Source organism: Mycteria americana, chromosome 4 (assembly GCF_035582795.1).
Source record: "Mycteria americana isolate JAX WOST 10 ecotype Jacksonville Zoo and Gardens chromosome 4, USCA_MyAme_1.0, whole genome shotgun sequence".
NCBI classification, from domain to species: Eukaryota; Metazoa; Chordata; class Aves; order Ciconiiformes; family Ciconiidae; genus Mycteria; species Mycteria americana.
Window position 1 is genome coordinate 496,420 of NC_134368.1, and position 16,785 is coordinate 513,204.

Here is a 16,785-nt window from a genome sequence, read left to right on the forward strand (position 1 = left end):
CCGTCTTCACGCCCGCTGTGCCATTTGGGCTAACCGGGAGTCCGCGGCTGTGCCGCGGCTCTGGGGGAAATAGATCTTTTCTTTCTGTCCCAGTTGAATTTGGGATTTTGGATGTCTACTTGTTTGAGAACTTTCAAAATTGCGTGGGGGGAGGCGGAGGAGGAGGAGGAGGAGGAGGAAGCAGGAGTCCCTGCCCGCAGGTGGTGGTAGGTCAGCGGTTGGAGCACTCAGCTGTGGTACTGCTGGGTCAAGGCGCGTGAGCCTCGGAGTCTTGCCGCACTGACCGGGGGGTTGGGGCTCTGCTGTCCCTCTTACTCCCCTTCTGTTCTGCAGAAACCTTTCCCAGGAAAGCTTGCTTTTTGGGGGGTGGGGGCGAGGGGGTGCTTGGCTGGTCTGTGGCTAAGCGGAACAGATCGGAGGACGCGTAGGAAGGCTCTGAAGGTCTGTCCTCTTCCCCAACAGGCTGAGCTGATCAGCAAGCAGGCTCAGGAGAAGTTTGATCTGAACGAAAACTGTACGGAGCGCGCCGGCCTCAGGGGTGCTGCGGGAGAGCAGCTGAGCTTTGCTGCCGGGCTGGTCTATTCCCTGAGCCTCCTGCAGGCTACGCTGCACAAATACGAACAGTGAGTACCCAGCCCTTCTCCTCAGCCTTGATCCCCACCCGCTTCGCCGTCTGGAAGCACAGAGGACCTCTGCGGCCTCGCAGCAGGGCCTGGTCCCTCTGGAGTGAAAGATATTTTGGCAGCTAGGCTGGAAGAAAGCTGAGGGATCCCCTTTATTGCCTTGTGACGGGGGTATTCGCTCCCCTTGTAACTCCTTCCTGCTTTCCTCCTAAGAATCGACACACGAAGGGATCCAGTTCTCTAGCACGTGTTGCTCATTCTTCAGCTGTGGCCGTGTCTTGAGGCCAGAAGTAGCCTTGCTGCGCTGATTGTTCCGTCTGTCCTGCCAGGAGATGCATCACAGTCTCTTGCTGAGCTTGATTGCGTCTGGGGTTGACTCTGGGCTTCAGGCCCCAAGAGCAGGCTCTCTCCTGCAGCCCCGTGCCCTCTTCCACGAGTGCCCAGGGCTTAGTCCTGCGTGGAAGGTTTCACGGAGAGCCAGCCCGAACCCTTGATCCGTGTGAGCCCGTCGCTGGCAGTGCCCTGACAGCACCGCGGAGCCAGGGCTTTCCTCGGAGACTGGGAAATGCCGTCGGGCACCAAAATGGCCGTGGCCGGGCAGGGTACTCGCCTTGAGGCTTGCTCAGCTTTGCTGCCAGGAAAGTGGCTCGGTTCGACACAGGGCACTGAAGGATCCCTTTGCTCCTGCACCGGCACGGCTGATGAACTCCTTAGATCGCCTGGCGTATTGCTGGTGCTACTGGCAGGCAGCTCCTGCCTCCAGCGCCGAGTTCTGGCCTAGAGAATGGAGTGCTTTTGTTCTCAGGCTCCCTGTCCCGCAGCTCCCAGGCAGCCTACTTCATGCCGTGGTTTTCTACAGCTGTTTTGACCTTCGTTAACCGCTCTCTAGCTACGGTGCTCCTGGGGGTCCAGCTGGTGGTCCTGGGGGGTTCCAGTGGTCCGAGACTGGCACCCAGAAGCACAGCCCTGTATTGCTGCTGTCTGGAGCACGTGCCTGTCCCAGCCAAGCCGACTGTGGCTGCGTTCCCTCACCAGGGCCCTGAACAAATGCAGCGTGGAGGTGTATAAGAAGGTGGGGATGCTCTACCCCGAGATGAGCGTCCACGAGCGCTCGCTGGACTTCCTGATCGAGCTGCTGCACAAGGACCAGCTGGACGAGACGGTCAACGTGGAGCCGCTGACCAAAGCCATCAAGTACTACCAGGTGGGTCTGCGCAACTCGAGAGCTCCGACGGGCTCTTGGCCAAGCTCGGGGCGTTTCTGACCTGCAGGGTGGGGAACTGGCGCAACCTCGCCAGCACGTGCCACAGCTGGAAATCCTGCCCTCGGATACGTCGTTCACGTGGCGCGTGGATAAGCTGTGAACGAGCTCGTTGGGAGCGCTTTCCTTTGGACGTTTTTCACCTCCGGAGCACGCGGGACTCGAGCCTGTGACGGTGTCGCTTGGGGGCCGTGCTCTCTGCTCCCTGTCCTTGAGAGGACGCAGGCAGAAAGGATGCGGTTCTCCCGTCCTACGTTTCTGTACCCCTGCGCTGCAGGCCAGGGTTGCTGACCCTTGGAATTAAGGGCCACCAGCTCTTTTGGAGGGCAGAGCATTCACAGGGGCTCTGGTGGGGGTGACTGCAAGAGTTTTCACTTCCAATTAAAAATTAGGCCAAACCCTCCACGTCCGGGGGTTTTTGTTACGTATTTCCTCATTTGGTTTGTTTGCTTGCGTGCGTGGAAGCATTTGAGGGGTGCTGATCTCTGCTGATCTCTCTCCGCCTAGCATCTGTACAGCATCCACCTGGCTGACCAGGCTGAAGACTGCACCATGCAGCTGGCCGACCACATCAAGGTGAAGCGGGGAAAATAACCCGACTCCTTCCTTGTCGCGTGTTTTCTGCCTTTGCCCTTTCTGCTCCCCCGCCCCGAGATCCTTTTGTGGGTTGAAGCGCCTCTTCTCCCCTCTCCCCGTTGCAGTCGCGCTTCCCCAGCTCCCGCTGCCCGTGCTGGCACAGAGGTGATGAGGGCTCCCAGGTCAGGGAAGGGGGAAGAAGATGTGGGGCCATTTGCCCTGCAGGTGTCTGGGTAGAAAGAGAAGAGCAGCAAGGGCAGCGCGGAGAACCTCGTGTCTGAGAGGGAGCGTTGTACTGCCCTGAGCTTCTAAGGGAAGGACCGGTGTCCCGTGCCCCGCGGAGTAAAAAAACCAAAAACTGACTGAATGCCTCAACCTGTTTTCCTGCTCCTGTAACTCCTGCAGTCGTGGCAGGGCGGTGTACAGAGGGTCTGTCCTGAAATGCCCGAGACCAAAGCCCCGGTTTGCCCCAGTGCAGCCGTCTTGCCTGGTCTCTGCTTTGCCCCGAGCCGACGGTACCTGTGTTTGTGCTCTGCAGTTCACCCAGAGTGCCTTGGACTGCATGGGGGTGGAGGTGTGCCGGCTGCGCTCCTTCCTCCAGGTAGGACGTGCTCGGGGTGGCTCTGCGGGGTTGTGCTGGGTTCCCCTCGCCGATGATCTGTCAGTTTTTCTGAGGTCCTTTCTCTGCACCCTAGGCTGGGCAGGAGGCGTCCGACCTCGCCATCCTCCTCAAGGACCTGGAGACCTCGTGCAGTGACATTCGCCAGTTCTGCAAGAAGATCAGGCGCCGCATGCCTGGGACGGATGCTCCGGGTATCCCTGCGGCGCTGGGCTTTGGGCAGCAGGTGAGCTGGCGTGAGCCGAGATGGGATGTAGCGTCTCGGGCTTTGTGTTTCTAGTTGGGGTGGAGGCGTGGACTTTGTAACCTACTTTTCTCCAGCCTTTGTTTTCTTTCTGTCTTTCCTGGTGCTTCCCATCTTCCTAGAGATGCTTCAGAAGCAAGTTAACATCTCACTAGCTGTCGGACTAGGGCGAAGCAAGTGGTGTGCAGCCGGGAGCTTCCCCAGTGCCTGGGAAACGAGCCGGAAAGCAGCCCGTTTGTCTCTGCCTTTCCCAACTGTCCTGTTTCTGCCGACTTCCAGGTGTCGGACACGCTGCTGGACTGCCGCAAGCACCTGACGTGGGTGGTGGCCGTGCTGCAGGAGGTGGCCGCTGCTGGGGCGCAGATGATTGCTCCTCTGGCGGAGAACGAGGGGCTGCTGGCGGTGAAGCTGGAGGATCTGGCCTTCAAAGCGAGCGAGCAGGTGGGAAACCCCCTTCTCGGTGCCACTCGTTCCCTGCTGCAGCGGGGTAAGGCCGGGACCCGTCTCGCTCCAGCGCTGCAGACCTGCCCCAGAGCAGCTCTGGGCGGGAGAGCCTTGTGCAGGCTGGGAACGAACTCCTGGGAATGTCACAGAATCGTAGAATAGTTTGGGTTGGAAGGGACCGGTAAAGGTCACCCGGTCCACCTCCCCCGCGATGAGCAGGGAACGGCCAGGGAACGCCAAAATGTGGAGGGCTTTGTGGTCCCCTGCTCTGTGCCGTCCTTCCCCGCAGCTGGCCGTGCTCCGCAGCCGCACCAAAGGGACCGCGGCCTCTCAAGGCCTGTGGCACAATTTGGGGAGGCGGGGGGGGGGGGCTGTAACGGTGGCTGTGAGCCCGGCCCAGGGGCACCTGCCACTTTCTTCCACGCTTTGCAGATCTACGGCACCCAGGGCATCAACCCCTACGAGTGTCTGCGTCAGTCTTGCAGCATCCTCATCGCGACCATGAACAAGATGGCCACGGCTATGCAGGAGGGAGAGTACGACGCGGATAGGCCACAGACCAAGGTGGGCTTCGGCTGTGGCAGGGGCCTCAGGCAGAGCCGGAGCACCTGAGTTGCTCTGTGGTCTCCCACGGTCCTGCTGCTGCCTCCCCTGCCAGGGGACCGTCCCCTGGGTGTGATGCGGGCAGAGAGCTGGGGAGGTGCAGGCGTTGCCTGCAGGGCTCAGGGAGGCCGGGAACAGTCCCCTCTTGCCGTGTGGCCCCATCCGCAATTACTGCAATTCTTCGTAAAATACCAATTTTGTATCTTGTTCCTCTGGTCTCCGTTGCAGCCCACCCCGCCTGCTGACCTGCGGGCAGCGGCTCTGCGGGCAGAGATCACCGATGCGGAGGGGCTGGGGCTGAAGCTGGAGGACAGGGAGACGGTCATCAAAGAGCTGAAAAAATCTCTCAAGATCAAGGTAAGCTGTTCTTCAGTCGATCTCCGCCTTCCTGGCTGGTCCGTGAAGGGCTGAGGTGCTGCTGTAGTGGTCACGTTCCTGCTCCGGGTGACTCGTTGCCTGTGGAGCTGTCTCGAGCCCCAGCCAGATCTCCTGGGAATACCGCTGCAGTTGTCAGGGAGGTGCCGTCTGCCTGGTGCCTCCCTGCAGAGGCTGTCCCGGCCTCTCCCCCACGACGTACGGGGACGGCGAGTGTTGGGGACGGCTGCCTGTGTCTGGGTACCAAGCATAGGTGCAGCATGGGTAGGAGCGGTGGTTTCTGGGCAGGCGCTGCAAGGAGCTTTTCTTAGCGCCCGCCATCCCCAGGGCCCCGGAGCTCTCTGATTTCTGTCCTGCCTCTCCAGGGCGAGGAGCTCAGCGAAGCAAACGTGCGGCTCAGCCTCCTGGAGAAGAAGCTGGACAGCGCGTCCAAGGATGCAGATGACCGTGTGGAAAAGATACAGACAAAGCTGGATGAGACCCAGACGCTGCTCAAAAAGAAAGAGAAGTACGTGTGAGATGGGGCTGCTGTCGGAGGGTCTCTGACGAGGACCGGACAGCCAGCGGTCCCTCGGGCGGGCTGGGAGGGGGACGTGAGCGGAGGGGGACGTGAGCGGAGGATCCGCAGGGGAACCCGCCCGTTTTAATGGTGCCCAGCAGAGCACAGGCTGGTAGAGGGCTCCCAGGAAAGGCCCGGTTCAGATGCTCTTGTGGAAAGGGCCGTTGTCCTGGCACGTTCCTACTACCACCGCCGTGCTCCAGCGTCTCTTGCCACACGCGGTCTGCTGGCAGAGCGAGCCTGGGGACAAGCAGGGAGGTGCAGCCTGCAGGGCGGAGGGAGGACTGCCTTGCAGTGCAAAGCCTGGGCAGAACAACAGCTAAGGAGATGTTGGGTTCAACGTGGATGCGCACTTCCTCCGCGTGCTGGCCTGCAGCGGAGGCTGGTGGGGCTCCAGCTCCTGGATCAGCAGGTTTGGGCTTGAAGCGCAGCAGCAGCAGGAGGCACGACAGAGCCAGGAGCTCTCGGGTCCTGGACTGCTTGCCTCTTCTTCCTTCGGAAGAGCGACTCCGGCTACCCCCGTGACTCTGTGTGCTCTTCCCAGGGAGTTTGAGGAGACCATGGATGCTCTTCAGGCAGATATCGACCAGCTGGAATCAGAGAAGGTGGAGCTGAAGCAGCGCTTGAACAACCAGTCAAAGCGAACCATCGAGGGCCTGCGCGGCGCCCCCGCCTCTGGAGTTGCCTCCATTGTGTCTGGCATTGCCGGAGGTGCGTACCCAGCGTCCCCAGAGCGCTTGAACGCTTCCGCAGATGGTGTAGGGTATTTGCAGGCTGGAACGGGGAGCCTGGGGTGTCCTCCTGACGCAGAGTCCGGGAGCTGTGCAGGGGAACGCCCTGCAGAGGCTGCGCGATGTCCCGGGAGGCAGCGCCGGAGCTCGGACTGCCGGCAGGAGCGAGCAGCGCTTGGGAAGGGTGCTCTGAGGGTCCTCTGCCCGGCCCTCCCGCGGTGAGCCGGAGCCCCTGGCGCGGCTGGCAGGGGAGAGGACAGGAGGCGTTCGGGCTGCAGTGGCGACTGGGGCGTGCGGAGAGCCTGCAGCTCCCCAGCGGTGCCCGGCAGCTCCGTGCTGGGGCGCGCAGGGCAGCGGTGGCCCCTCTGAGGAGCCAGCCTGGGGCATCCCTGCAGCTGGCTGGGGCTGGGGGGCCCTTGCTGGCGGGACGCCCTGCTCCGGCTGCCGCGGGCGGGCGAGTGCCGGTACTGCCCGGCCCAGCCCGTGGGCCCGTCCTCCCACCGGAATGCTCCCATGGAGGCGCAGCGGTCTGTGCCTGCCCGCTGGCGTGTCCTTGCTGCTGCGGGCAGCGCCTGCCTGCGCTGCCGTGCCTCTCCCGGGCACGGACGGGGCTGTTCGGGCTCTGCTGCTCTGACCTGGCTGGCTCGGAGAGCGAGAGCGCCGATTTCTCCGTGCCTCCTGCGCTCTCCTGAAGCCCAGCAGCGAGGGGTGGGTGACGGTGAGGGACGGGTGCTTGCTGGTCCTCGTGCTCACTCATGGTCACTCTGTTTGGAGGACGTGTCCTACAAGAAATGCCTGGTGGCAGGTACGGTGGCAAAGCAGAGGTGCGGGGCGAGGGAAACGCGCTGGCGTCTTTGTCGGGAGCTCTGGCTGCAGGACAGCGTGTGGCCTCCTGAACTGAGAGCCCAGGTTCCCTTCGGACTGTGACCAGGGCGGCTGTGGAGCAGCCTGGCCCGCTGGCCCCAGCGTGGCGGTGGTCTGGTGGGTGCAGGTTCCTCATCCTTTTGGCCTGCTCCGGGTTGGGTGACGCCCGGACGCAGCCTGGCTCCTGGATGCAGCAGCTCCTGGCCCTCGTGGAGCTGCAGCCTCTCCCCGAGTCACCGTGGCCACGAGCTCTGGCTCTCGGGGGTGCCGACAGTGCGTTCTCGGTCCCGAACAGCGTACGCAGCGCTGTGAGCACCGTGCCAGCACCAGCCCGCTCACGAGCGCTGCGTTTCAGAGGGGGGAGCGCAGGCTGGGGGACCCCGGCTCTCAGGGGCGTGGCGCGCAGCGGGGCAGCCCGCAGGGGCTCCTGCACGGGGAGGCCCGGACGGAGCACCTCGGAGCAGGCCGGCACGGATCGCCGCGCCTTCAGACCCACAGCAAGAGGCGGCTCTTGTGGGCCGGCTCTGGAGGAGCCGCGCCGTGGGTGTGCGAGTCCCGCTTGGGTCGCTCGCAGCCGCGCACACGGTCGGGGCTCGCTGGCTCCTGGCCGGATCCTGCGGCAGCGGCGCACGGAATCCCACCGCCCCCGTGGGGCTGCGGGGACGGTCGCTGCTCCCTGAGTCAGGGGACGGGGGTCGGCACAGGACGCAGCCGTGGGTGACCAGAGCTCCTCTGGCCATGGCTCCTCTCCAACTTGATCCTCGGCTTTAATTCTGCTTCTTCTTGTCTTTCCTCTGGCTCCTCTCCTTGTACTGCAGAGGAACAGCAGAGAGGTACTGTACTGCACCCCAGCATGCCAGCGCTCCCCGCCTCCTCCAGCCCCCAGAAGTGCATGCCGGGGGGGACTAGCGTCCCAAGGCACCCAAGCATGGCCCTGGGACAAGGCTTGGTTTGGGAGCAGGGGGAAGGACGCCGGTGCCGCTCGAGGGCGGCGCTTGGCTCGGATGCCGAGCAGCCGGCGGCGCAGGGGAGCTCGTGGCCGGTGCGCTCCTGGGCAGCGGCGGGAGCCCAGGAAGGAGCGATGAGCATGAAACCGCTACGGGCGCAGAGCGGTGCGGCTCCCGCAGCACAGACGGGTCCCCGGAATGCCCGGAGCTCGGCACAGCCCCGCGTCTTCGGGAAGCGGGCACCGGGAGTGCCTGGTGCCGGGCTGCTGAGGAGGCGTGGGGGGGCGAGGTGCTGCCCCGGCCAGCCGGCGTCTTGCCCTTCTCCGCGGGAGCAGGATGGGAGGTGCCGCGTGTTCCCGCGGCTCCGTCGGCGCCTGGGCGCACGCAGGCCGACGCTGCTTCCCCCGACGCTGCAGACGCTTGTCCCTTTGCTGAGCCTGTCCGCGTGTCCGGCGCCGCCGTGGCGGCCCTGCCCCGCGCTCGCGTGCGACGGTTGCTGATGCTGCTGCTGTTCGTGCCCGTCCGCAGGTGTCGGTGCCGGCCAGGTGACAGGAGGTGGCTCGGGACCCGTCCAGGTGAAGGACTCGCCTCTTCTTCTCCAGCAAATTGATGCCCTGCAGCTTTCCATCAAGCACCTCAAGAACGAGAACAACCGGCTCAAGGTGAGGTGCGGGGAGGTGCCTCGCCCTGCGGTGGGTCCCCGCAGCGCTGAGGGGGTCCCGGTGGGTCCCGGTGGGCCCCGGGGCTCGGATGTGCTGTGTATGGGGAGGTCGAGCGGGAGAAGAGGGAGGGCAAGGCGTGGGGTGGCGGGGGGGAGCGTGGCGCCCGGTGCGGCGCAGGGCCATTGCCCTGGGGCTGGGCAGAGCGGCCTGAGGCTCCGGCTGGTGCCAGCACCGCAGGCGGTGACGTGCTCCCTCCGACGCCGCAGAGCAGCTCTGCCCTCCGCGCTGTGGGTTTCCCGAGGAAAAGAAACGGGAACGGTGCGAGGCGTGCCGGCCTCTGCTTTACAGAGAGGGGCTCTGCGAAGAGCCCGGCCGGGGCACGGCTGCGCCCTTCCCGTTGCCGCGGCGGGAGGCTCGGGCTCTGCCCTGGGAGCACGGCAGCCCGAGGGAAGGGCCGTCCTGCGGCGCTGCGGCACTTTCACCTTCCTCCGGCGGCAGGCTCGGGGCCGGGGGCTTGTGCCGGGTTGGTGCCTGCCTTCGGCTGACGGTCTCGGGCAAATTCGCGTCCCGAGAGGCCGGGAAGGGCCAGGGAGGGAGGTCCGCGTGGGATGCAGCGTGCATAGGACGCGCTCCGCGTGGGACGAGCCGGAGGAAGGGCGCTTCACCCCCCGCGTCTGGCAGGGAGCACAGCTCTGCCGCGGGGCTCGCGGCGAGCTCTCTGCTAGTGGAGGCTTTGGCTCCTTTGGGAAGGGGCTTTGGCTCTGGGGGAGAGGGCCGAGCCCTTGGTCCGAGCGCAGGGTCAGCGCTGGGAGCCGGAGCGGCCGGCAGAGCCGGGGGTGCCGGTGGCGTCACCGCCCGGCCTTGGTCCGCCCTTCAGACCGGGGACTCCAGATGCCGGCTGATGCGGACTGATTAAGGCGCTTATTGATTAATGAACGCACTATGAGGAAATTGGCAAAGCAGCAAATAATCTGATTAACTGAATAACATTCCACTAATATTAATTCATAGCCATAATTATGCAGATTATTATGCACAACTGTGAAGCTGTTAATGATAGCTCTTAAATCTAATGCGCCGCGTGCCTGGCCGCTGTTGAGTTACGGTTCTGTAAGTACTGCGGTGCCGACCCCCTTCCCCTTGTCTCAGACGCGCTCAGCTGGCTGTCCCAGGGCTTCCCTCCGCTGTCCTGCTGCGTTTGGGACATGGCCGCTGTCCGTGGGCATCCGTGCTCCCCCCCTTGGAAGATCCAGCCTCTGGTGGTTTGGGCTACAGTTTTATGCCCTTTTTTTTCGTTTGGGCTCTCCTTTTTGCTGCCTTCACACCGCATTTTCTCTGCTCAGTTCCCCCCAAATAAACACCCTGCCCCTAATGACCTTCTCCCCGTCGGTCCCAGGGAGCCCAGATGAAGATGGAGCTGGCCAGCCTGATGCCTCTGCAGGTACCCAAGATCTCCCTCCCCAAGAACAGGCAGGGAGAAGGCCTGGCCACACAAACGCTGTATCGCAAGACCAGCCAGCTCCTGGAAACCCTCCATCAGATGAGCGCCAACGCCAAGGTCGTGGACATGAAGCAGACCAAGTCGGGTAGGTCCTACGCAAGCGTTCCTCGGCCGAAGCGTCTGGGGAGCAGGGGGGTCGGGGGCAGCCGTGAGCCGGAGGGAGCTCGGCCCGCGGGCTGCGAGGTTGAGCAACCTCCGTGTCTTCCCTCTGCCCTGGGGCGGGACCGGCACCGCCTGCCAGCCCGCACCGGAGCAGGCTTCGCTCCAGGGCGAGGGCTCCGCTCCGGTGGCAGTAGGCCCGGGTTGCTCGCGCTGACCGGGCTTCCCTGTGCAGCAGGGAATGGCCTCGTGCCCCCGAGAGGCGGCCGTCCCTGTCCCCCCGGCTGCGGGCGTTCGCGTGTCTGGGGACGGCGTGGCACCGGCTCAGCGCGCAGGGGCTGAGGTTGCTCCCTGCTCAGCGTGGCTCGGCCTCTTCCCAGCGGCGCTGCCGGCTGAGCCGGGAGCCTCTCGCCCCCGCAAAACCTCCGGTAACAAAGAACCTGAGCTGGCCGAGCCGGTGCTCTGCACACGCCGGATCGTGCCCCACGGCTCGTGGCTGGCTGGATCTCGAGCCCCGGGAGGACGCGTTCCGTCTCCTCCCTCCTGTAAACCTCCCTCTCCCCTGCGTCGGCATTCGGGTGAGCCGGCACGGTGGCGGCCGTTGCCTTGCTCGTGCTGCGGTGCCGGCCTGCGCCCAGCCGCAGGCTCGCCGTCCGTCCGGGCTGGGCGAGGTGGGCCCTGGTGCTCCGCGCCGGAGGCGTTTGGGATAAAGAGCGCTGGACAAGCGCCGGTGCTGCCGTTACGCCCGCGCAGCCTCCTCCGTGCGTTTCTCACCTCCTGTCTTCCGCAGCGAGGAGCTCGTCAGCGCGGCTGCTGGAGCAGACGGCCCGCCTGTGGACCCTCAAAAACAGCATCGACTCCCTGAGGGTGAGGCAAGCTCCTGCCGCGCGGGCTGCGGGCGGCTTTCCGGGTGCTGCTGGAGCGAGGGGCCGGGCGTCCTGGCAGCACCCCAGGCGCAGCCCTCCCGTCCCCCCAGGCCGGTGGGGGGAATGAACGGGAGCGTCCCGGTGCGGGCACTGTAGCCGGCGCTGCCGTCCCCTCGGCGCTGCCGTCCCCTCGGTGTGTCCTGCGGCACTTCTGGCTGCGGCAGCGGGGGGAGAGGTGCTGCCCCCTTCCCCTTCGGAAGCAAAGCCGGGTTTGAGCCCCCTGGCTTGTCCCCGGGGCTGCGGGGCGGCGAGGGGCTCCGCGGGGCGGCGAGGGGCTCCGCAGGGGGGCGAGGGGCTCCGCGGGGCGGCGAGGGGCTCTGCGGGGCGGCGAGCCTGCGCGCAGGGGCAGGAGCGGCTGCGGGGCAGCGGCGCGGTTCTGGGGGTGACCTCGTCGTGCTCTTCCCCCCAGGACGACACCATGAGGGAGATGGTTCAGCAGCAGCTGGGCGCCAGCGTCCCCACCAACTTCGGCGTTTTCCCCTCCTCCTCCTTCCTGAAGGTGAGACCCTCGCTCCTGGGGGGCCGGGGGCCCCGGGGCAGCGGCCGAAGGGCGGGGGCGGATCAGGATCCTCCGCGCTCCGTCCCGGTCGCTCGGCTCGGGGCCCCCGGCAGCCGTCCCTCGGGGGGCCGCGCCGGCTGCAGGTCCCGGCCCGGCCCCGGCCGCCCCCCCGACGGCTGCCGCGCTCTTGCAGGCCAAGCAGGAGCAGGAGGAGGGCATGGCGTGCTACGGCAGAGTGACCTTCCCCTGCCCGCCCGGGCACAGCCAGGCGCACCGGCTGCTCCTCACGCCCGCGCTGCTCCACCGCCTGCAGAGCCACTTCGGCCCCTGAGCCGCCCCGCGCTCCCGCCGCCCCGCCCTGCGCGTCCCCCGGAGCCGGGGCCCCGGCGGCTCCCCCCGCCGTGCCGCCGCCCCGCTCCCGGGGCACCCCGCCGCTTCCCCCGTCCCCCTCCCCGGGAGCCGCTTTCCCCCCCCGCCCCGGGGCGAGCCGGGCCCTGCCGCGCCCCGCCCCCCCCCCAGCGCCGTCAGACGCTGCGGCCGCCGGGCCCCCGGCCTGGGCTGCACCGGGGCGCTGGAGCCCCCCGCTCCCGCGGGGCTGGGGCTGGGCCCGGGGCTGCGGCCCCCCCGGCCTCGGCACTCGGCCCTCGGCCCTCGTGCTCGCCAATAAAGCTGCCCTGAACCTGCCCGCGGCCCCGCGCCTGCCTGCGCCGGCACCGGGGGGCTGGGGGGGACCGGGGGGACGGGGCCGGGGGGGGAAGGGGGGGGGCCGGGGGGCTCGGGGGGCGTGGGGGGGGGGCCGGGTCCCGCTGCGGGGGGGAGGGGGGGACGGGGACGCGCATCGAAGCGCGCGGCGTGGGGTGGGGAGCGGAGCGCGGGAAGGAACGGGCGGCGCGCGGGCGGCCCCCATTGGCCGGGGGGCAGGAAGGGGCGGGCGGCCGCGGCAGTTCTTGGGCCCGATTGGCAGAGGCGGCAAAGGTAGGTGGGACCGCCCCCTTCTCTACCTGACTGGCTGGCGGCAGCTCCGTCGAGGACAGCGTGCGCTGATTGGTGGGAGGCGCGGAGGGGTGGCCGCTGATTGGCCGTGGGCGGGCTTCCGGCGGGGCTCTGCCAGTTCCGGGCGGCGGCGGCGGCGGCAGCGGCGGCGGCAAGATGGTGCGTGTCCGGCGGGCCGGGCCGGCCGCATCCGCCCGCATCGGGCCGGGCCGGGGCCGGCGGGGGCCGGGGAGGGGCGTGCGCGGGCTCGGGGCGCCGCGGAGCCCGGGGCCGGGGCTCCTGTGCCGCGCCGGGGCGGGGGAGCGCGGGGCGGGCCGGCAGCGGGGCCCGCGGCCGCCCCGAGCCCCCGGTGACCGGTGCCGGTGCAGGTGCTGCTCCACGTGCTGTTCGAGCACGCCGCCGGGTACGCGCTCTTCGCCGTGCGGGAGGTGGAGGAGATCAGCCTGCTGCTGCCGCAGGTACGGGCCGGGGCCGGGGAGCCGCGGAGGGGAGCGGGTCCGTCCTGCCCGGGGGGCTGGGCCGGCGCCGGCGGGGGGGGGGGGGGGCGCGTGCCCTGGGGCGGCCCCGCGGGCCGGGTGTTCCGCCGGCCGCCCCGTCCCGCCGCGGGCCTCACCGGGCCGCCGCGCCCCGCAGGTGGAGGAGAGCGTGCTCAGCGTGGGCAAGTTCCACAACGTGGTGAAGCTCGCGGCCTTCGCGCCCTTCAGGTCGGCCCAGAGCGCCCTGGAGAACATCAACGCCGTCTCCGAGGGTGAGCGGGGGGCGGCGGCCGGGGGCGCCGGGGTCCCCTCCGCGGGGAAGCGCCCGGCCCCGCTGACCCCCCCCCCCGCCCCCCCGCAGGGCTCCTCCACGAGGACCTGCGGCTCCTGCTGGAGACCTCCATGCCGGCCAAGAAGAAGAAGGCGCTGCTGGGAGTCGCCGACGCCAAGATCGGGGCCGCCATCCTGGAGGAGCTGGGCTACCAGTGCCAGACCGGGGGGGTGGTGGCCGAGATCCTGCGGGGTGAGTCCGGCGGCGGAGGGGACGCCCCGCCGGGGCCCCTGCTCCTGCCGGGACTGGGCCGGGGGGGGGGGGCTTCAGGAGCCGGGGGGCACCGGCTGCCATCGGGGGCAGCGCTCGGGGCCGTCCCCGGAGCCGCGGCGGTGACGGCTCGGTCCCCGCGCAGGGATCCGCCTGCACTTCCACGCGCTGGTGAAGGGCCTCACCGCCCAGTCGGCCTCCAAGGCCCAGCTGGGCCTCGGCCACAGCTACTCCCGGGCCAAGGTGAAGTTCAACGTGAACCGCGTGGACAACATGATCATCCAGTCCATCAGCCTCCTGGACCAGCTGGACAAGGACATCAACACCTTCTCCATGCGCGTGCGGTGAGCGGGGTCCCCGGGGCGGGAGGTGGGGGCGGCAGGGGCCCGTCTCCCCACGCTTACCGCAGGCAGCTGCCGCTCCGGCTGCCTGTACAGAACGGGGAGGGAGAGCAGCGCCTCGAGCACGGCCCGGCCGGGGCGACGGTGCCGTGGCTGGGCCGTGCCTGGGGGGACACGCGGGGCGAGGGTCGGGCTGCGGCGCTGACGCTGTCCCCGCAGGGAGTGGTACGGGTACCACTTCCCCGAGCTGATCAAGATCGTCCCGGAGAACTACACCTACTGCCGGCTGGCCAAATTCATCGGGAACCGCAAGGAGCTGAGCGAGGAGAGCCTGGAGGGGCTGGAGGAGATCGTCATGGACGGCGCCAAGGCGCAGGCCATCCTGGAAGCCTCCCGCTCCTCCATGGGTGAGTGGGGACAGGCGGCGGCGGCGGCGGCTCCGCCGCAGCGCTCCAGCCGGGGGGCGAGCCGCGGCAGGAGGGGTCCTCTCCGCCCTGGGAGGTGCTGCTCAGCCCCCGGTGCCCGTCCCTCCAGGGATGGACATCTCTCCCCTCGACCTCATCAACATCGAGAGCTTCTCCAGCCGGGTCATCTCGCTCTCCGAGTACCGCAAGGGCCTGCAGGAATACCTCCGCTCCAAGATGAGCCAGGTGGCTCCCAGCCTCTCGGCCCTCATCGGGGAGGTGGTGAGTGCCAGCGCGTCTGCGCCCCGGGCTGCCCCAGGCCGCGGAGATGATGTCCGAGTGAATCTGTCAATCCACTGAGCCGTCCTGCTGACACCTCACGCTGCTGATCCCCGGCCTGGGGGCTGCGCGCGGCCTGGAGCCGAGCTCCTGGGGTGGGGGCAGCCGTAACCCCCACCCTCTTCCGTCCCAGGTGGGCGCCCGCCTCATCTCCCACGCCGGCAGCCTGACGAACCTGGCCAAGTACCCGGCCTCGACGGTGCAGATCCTGGGGGCCGAGAAAGCCCTTTTCAGGTACCGCTGCGGGGTGGTTGCGGTGATGGCAGGCCCCTGGGCCGCTGGCTGTGACGCGCCGGGCCCCCGTGGCCTCGGCCGCGAGTGATCGGCCAGCCCCAGGCTCTGAGCGACCACCGTGGCTTTGTGTCTCGCCCGGCGGGGCCGTGCCCGGGGCACCCCTGGAGGTTAGCGGGGCCGTGGGGGAAGGCGTCTGTCCCGTGGGTCGTGCTGTGCTCCCGTGGGCGAGACTTGGGGTGGCCGGTGGAGGGGTGGCAGCTCCGGTCTGGGGGTGCCCTCGGCCCCGGGCGCTCCCGTGCCGCCCCTGACGTCTCCACCGGCCGCTTCCAGGGCTCTGAAGACGCGAGGGAACACCCCCAAGTACGGGCTCATTTTCCACTCCACCTTCATCGGGCGAGCGGCCGCCAAGAACAAGGGGCGCATCTCCCGCTACCTGGCCAACAAGTGCACCATCGCCTCCCGCATCGACTGCTTCTCAGGTGCCCGCGGGGCCGGGGCGGGCAGGGGGCCGGGGGCCCGGGCGGCCTCTGCGATGATGGGAGTATTTTTCGTCAACAGCATCTCACTGCGTGAATGGTGACGCCTATGGTCTGAGCAGAGCGCGGGGCGGGCGGGCGCTGGGGCAGGCTGGGCGGGGGTGCTGAGCCCCTCTCCTCTCCTCGCAGAAGTCCCCACCAGCGTTTTCGGGGACAAGCTGCGGGAGCAGGTGGAGGAGCGTTTGGCCTTCTACGAGACGGGGGAGCCGCCCCGCAAGAACCTGGAGGTGATGAAGGAGGCCGTGGTGGAGGTGAGGCTGCTGGGGCCGGGCGGGCAGGCCCCGCTGTCGGACGTGATGTCAAAGTGCCGTCCTGACCCGCTGTGGAGGGAAAAGACTGATTTAATGAGGCTGATCCGACCGGTGCCGCGGGCGGGGACGGGTCCTGGGCTGGGAACGCTCCCCGGCTGATGAGCTCCCCCTCTGCTCTGGCAGGCGAGCGAGGTGGTGGCCGAGGTCAAGAGGAAGCAGGAGAAGAAGGAGAAGAAGAAGAAAAAGAGGGAGAAGCGGCGGCTGGAGGCCCTGGCTGCGGCCGCAGAGGAGGTGGAGAACTCGGTGCTGGAGCCGGAGGTGAAGGCGGGGGCTGCGGGTGGGCGCCCTCCTGTGAGGGGGCCGTGACGGGCTCGGCCCTGTCCTGCTGCCTGCCGGGCTGCCGGAGCAAGGGGTGCCGGTCATTCCTCGGCCAGCCGTCCCGTCCCGCAGCCGAGCGGGGCTGGTGGGATGGGGCCTGAGCCCCGGCCCCGCAGGGGGAGGGAGGCAGGAGCTGGGGCGGCTGCCCGGGTGGGTCAGGGCTCCCGCCGACCTCAGGTTTCCCCTCAGGAGAACGACGTAGAGCCCAAGAAGAAGAAAAAGAAGAAGAAGCAGCAGCAGGAGCTGGAGGCTGAAGTGGAGCTGGAGGAGAATGGGCTGGAAGAAGAGGCCTTGCCCAAGAAGAAAAGGAAACGAACGGTAGAGGCTGACCAGGAGGAGGAGGAGGAGGAGAAGAAGAAAAAGAAGAAGAAGAAGAAAGAGAAGGCCAGGGACTTGGAGGAGGACTAGGGGAGCAGGGTGGAGCTCCAGCAGTATGGACTCACGGACTGGCCAGAGGTCAGCTTGGCGTTGGCCCTTCCTAACCCGCCAGCGTTTCACGGCAGCCGCGTGCCCGGCAGCGTAACGTAGCGGGGCAGCCGCATTAAACGCGTTTTGATCAGGGCAAGTCCCTGTGGCCCAGCCAAGGCCCCAGCAGCCCCTGGGGCTCCTCGGCCCCCCCGTGGCCCGGGCTCTGGCTGCCTGTGGCGTCGGTCGTGGGGCCGTGCTCGCAGCCTGCGCCGTGCAGGGGGGGCAGGAAACCGCTCGCATGATGGAACCTCAATAAAGGGCTGAGGCGATCATTGATCCTCGTCTGTCTCT

General features: G+C 67.7%; 1 protein-coding gene and 2 non-coding genes across 14 annotated transcripts in view; all 3 read left to right on the plus strand.

The window, feature by feature from the left end:
* DCTN1 (dynactin subunit 1) overlaps positions 1-16,649 on the plus strand; it is a 63,824-nt gene extending 47,175 nt beyond the window's left edge. For 4 of the 12 annotated variants that reach the window (XM_075499374.1, XM_075499375.1, XM_075499379.1 and 1 more), the window contains 25 exons: positions 463-623; positions 1,659-1,827; positions 2,392-2,460; positions 2,999-3,061; positions 3,156-3,305; positions 3,603-3,764; positions 4,200-4,331; positions 4,599-4,727; positions 5,111-5,253; positions 5,849-6,015; positions 8,375-8,508; positions 9,905-10,094; positions 10,899-10,975; positions 11,444-11,533; positions 12,895-12,984; positions 13,160-13,274; positions 13,364-13,525; positions 13,689-13,887; positions 14,104-14,291; positions 14,419-14,570; positions 14,761-14,861; positions 15,192-15,340; positions 15,527-15,648; positions 15,832-15,966; positions 16,216-16,649. In XM_075499374.1, the coding sequence (XP_075355489.1) occupies positions 463-623; positions 1,659-1,827; positions 2,392-2,460; positions 2,999-3,061; positions 3,156-3,305; positions 3,603-3,764; positions 4,200-4,331; positions 4,599-4,727; positions 5,111-5,253; positions 5,849-6,015; positions 8,375-8,508; positions 9,905-10,094; positions 10,899-10,975; positions 11,444-11,533; positions 12,895-12,984; positions 13,160-13,274; positions 13,364-13,525; positions 13,689-13,887; positions 14,104-14,291; positions 14,419-14,570; positions 14,761-14,861; positions 15,192-15,340; positions 15,527-15,648; positions 15,832-15,966; positions 16,216-16,434 (3,468 nt within the window). In that variant the 3' untranslated portion in view covers positions 16,435-16,649. Of the gene's footprint in view, positions 1-462; positions 624-1,658; positions 1,828-2,391; positions 2,461-2,998; positions 3,062-3,155; positions 3,306-3,602; positions 3,765-4,199; positions 4,332-4,598; positions 4,728-5,110; positions 5,254-5,848; positions 6,016-8,374; positions 8,509-9,904; positions 10,095-10,898; positions 10,976-11,443; positions 11,534-11,726; positions 12,004-12,589; positions 12,686-12,894; positions 12,985-13,159; positions 13,275-13,363; positions 13,526-13,688; positions 13,888-14,103; positions 14,292-14,418; positions 14,571-14,760; positions 15,029-15,191; positions 15,341-15,526; positions 15,649-15,831; positions 15,967-16,215 lie in introns of those variants that run through there. The other 8 variants (XM_075499384.1, XM_075499382.1, XM_075499376.1 and 5 more) reach the window with 7 other exon arrangements.
* LOC142409627 (small nucleolar RNA SNORD56) lies at positions 15,389-15,459 on the plus strand. The gene has a single exon (XR_012775722.1). It is a non-coding gene; the product is annotated as a small nucleolar RNA SNORD56 (small nucleolar RNA).
* LOC142409626 (small nucleolar RNA SNORD57) lies at positions 15,686-15,754 on the plus strand. The gene has a single exon (XR_012775721.1). It is a non-coding gene; the product is annotated as a small nucleolar RNA SNORD57 (small nucleolar RNA).
* Positions 16,650-16,785: the final 136 nt, after the last annotated feature.